The sequence below is a fragment of the Austrofundulus limnaeus genome, unplaced genomic scaffold (assembly GCF_001266775.1).
Source record: "Austrofundulus limnaeus strain Quisiro unplaced genomic scaffold, Austrofundulus_limnaeus-1.0 Scaffold19, whole genome shotgun sequence".
Classification (NCBI taxonomy): Eukaryota; Metazoa; Chordata; class Actinopteri; order Cyprinodontiformes; family Rivulidae; genus Austrofundulus; species Austrofundulus limnaeus.
In genome coordinates, this window is record NW_013952421.1 from 3,280,290 (window position 1) to 3,283,418 (window position 3,129).

The 3,129-nt window shown below is 40.7% G+C and overlaps 1 protein-coding gene across 1 annotated transcript in view; it reads left to right on the plus strand.

Annotated features, from left to right (window-relative positions):
* Positions 1-3,129, plus strand: part of tbc1d2b (TBC1 domain family, member 2B) — a 19,700-nt gene that overhangs the window by 9,793 nt on the left and 6,778 nt on the right. The window contains exons 6-8 of the mRNA XM_014003628.1: positions 843-1,262; positions 2,538-2,648; positions 2,801-2,997. Of these exons, the coding sequence (XP_013859082.1) occupies positions 843-1,262; positions 2,538-2,648; positions 2,801-2,997 (728 nt within the window). The remainder of the gene's footprint in view (positions 1-842; positions 1,263-2,537; positions 2,649-2,800; positions 2,998-3,129) is intronic.

Consider the following 3,129-nt stretch of genomic DNA (forward strand, 5'->3'; position numbering starts at 1 on the left):
ACATGTTGTAGCTTGGTCATAATGATTTTTCCTCCATCAGATTACTTGGCAAATAAACGCTTATAAAAATAAAATAAAAATTTTAGGAAAATCAAGGCTTATATTATTATTTTTTAATCATTTTTATTTATTTAATTTACCTTGGATCCAGTACAGTTGAGATGCAGTAGAGGGTTTTTTCTCAGCATCAGTGAAGCGCCTCTCGACAGCTGCAGCCAAAGTGGACTTCATTGTTTTGATCCTGTGATCTTCACCAGTGTCTTTGTTTAGGAGTCTCAGAAGCACGGTCACAGCAGGGATGACGTCTTACTACTGTCACCTGAAAATACCTCCACACCGCTGACATAACGCCTTCTCTACAAACTGCTTGCTTGTTAAAGTTTGTTCAGCTCGGCTAACGTGGTCGTTGTCTTCTTCTTCTGTTTTTTTATGCGGCTGGCATTAAGTCTGTTGCGCGATTCCGCCGCCTGCTGGTTTAGAGCGTCTATGCACAAACTGAGTGAAATGAAGCTGGTATCGGGTCCTGTAGTATCGGAGCACTTTTACAAGTACGAGTACGAGTTAACGCACATGGTATCGGACCGATACCCGATACTGGTATCGGTATCAGTTCATCCCTTATTAACCATAAAAAGAATTTGAAAGTTTCATGATGCATTCATGTACTGATGTGAACTTAAGACCGACTTACAGAGAAAAGGTTTGAACAGAACCATCAACCTCATAAGCTGGTATTAGATTTTGTGAGTATTATTTTCTACGGTAGTTTGTTTTCTCTTATCTACTAACTAAAAATAAATTCTTGTTTTCTGAAGAGAATGTGTTTTTATTTTGCTGTGTAGGAACTGGTGAGACTTCTGCAGCAGACTCTACGAACCTCCCAGTGCGACCGACCCGCAGTGCACCGACCACCTCCACCCCCCTCCTCACCCTCAGACCAGAACCCGACTCCAGCTGTGACCCAGGAGGACGTGACTCAACTGGAGGCGCTGCTCCAGGAGAGAGACGTCCAGATTCCGTCCCTGTGTGGCCACATGGAGCGTTTGTCCCTGGAGAAGGAGAGCCTGCAGAAGGAGCTGAAAGCCCTGAAAATCAAGGTGGGGGAAATGAACGACCAGCTGGGGATGCTGATGGAGACCATCCAGGCAAAGGACGACGTCATCGTGAAGCTGTCGCAGCAGAGCGACGAGCAGGGCGGAAACCCAAACGATGCAGGTTCACCCGGTCCGCACAAGGAGCAGCAGGAGCTGGATGTCCTCAAGGTGCAGAAACAAACACTACAACCTTAAAGAGACAGAAACAGTTCTGTGAGAATGCAACATGAACAACTTTGCTGAAATAAGCTGAACTTGAGTTGCAAAGCTAAAAGAAGCCAATTACTAGCTAAAAATTAAAGTGTCAAAAGGTTAGCTAAAAGAGGCAAAAGGTAATAAAAACCTGTTTTTTATTGTAGCCTAAAGGCTGGTTAAAATGTATCAAGCAGCTAATAGCTAGAAGTAGTAAAAGTAAAAGTTGGCTAAATCTAAAAGCTTGGTTAGTCGTGCTTTTGTGSGCTCGGCCGAGAGGGTGTGCACCCTCACAAGCAGTGTAGGTGTTTATATTTGACACATAGTTGTATTCTCTGAAAGTACACATTATACATTGTGAAATAGTGTGCAAAAGGACAAAAAGTATTTGAATGGTGCGTGGCACTCGCAGCCTGTGCAGAGTTGCAAACATTTGGAGTTGCACAACCACGTGCTGCGACACCGAGCAGGGCCACCGAGGCGGGGGTGACGTGATTGCATCACTGTTACAGCGTTTATCCTCGTGCTGTGTTCAACACATCAGCTACAAACCTAGCTTAAAAGTAACAGAGAACTACTTATAAACTATGCAGAATAATAGCTACAAGCTAAAAAAAGATAGCTAAAAGCTCAGAATGAAAGAAGCAGACTGAAAACTGAAAGTAGCAAAAGGCTACCTAAATGCTAAAAGAAGCATAAAGTGATTAGCAGAATGCTAGCTAAAAGTATTGACTAGTTAAAAGCAAAAAAAAMCCCAGAAGGAAGCTAATGAGTAAACGCTGCAAAAAATGAATTTAAAAGCTAAAAAGAGTAGAAGGCTAGTTAGGTCTTTAAAGTAGCAAAAGATGAGCTAAAAGCTGAAGTAGTGAAGGCAAAGCTAGAGCAGGTTTGCTGAGGCAGATTTCAAAAGGAACAATGTTTTTGAAGGAGTTGATAAAAATATTTTTAAATCAAATACTTATTTTATAAGTATTATATAAGTAATAAATAATAAGTAATAAACAAAAAATCATGTCACCCACTTTTAGAATATACTTAGCATTTTGCTATATGAAAGGCTAAAATGGCACAAAATATGTATTCCCTCTTTGTCCTGATGCATCTCAGTTATCCTGGTTGAATTTTATTTTTTAACTTTTTCTAGATATTCGCACTGTTGTTTGTCAGTTTCTATTTTTTATAAGACATGTTTACGTTTTGTTTGATCCATAATATATTGATGGTTTGTTGTCTGTGTGTTGTCTTTAACAGGACAGTCTTCAAGGATACAAATCCCAGAACAAATTCCTGAACAAAGAAATCCTGGAGCTGACGGTGCTGCGAAGAAACGCAGAGATGAGAGAAAAAGCTTTAGAGGCAAAGGTACTGTCTCATGTTTAGTTAAAGCATTAAACTAGGTAAAAGAAAGTACAGCAAGTTGGTTTTATTTCAATTACAGTATCGACTTTATAACCCTAAAAGTATGGAAAAACAAAACCAATCTTTACTTTTCCTGTCTCCTGTCATCGTTGCAGTGCACAGCTCTGGAGGCCAAGCTGTGTCAAGTGGAGAGTAAATATTTGGTGCTGCTTCAGGAAGTCCGGACGCCCGTGTGTTCGTCGTCGGAGCAGAGCCCGGCTCGGGAGGTCATTTCTAGACTACTGGAGGACGCGCTGCAGGCAGAGAGCTCGGACCAGCAGGAGCACACCATCTTTAAACCAAACACTGTCAGGTACGGGGAAATACACAGGTGGCTCAAAATGTGGGTTTAATCCTTTAAGATTTTTATTTTTTTATTAGTTTTACAAACATAAAAAATTCAAATGTTCAGAAAATTAAAAAATATTCCACCATGATAATCAGG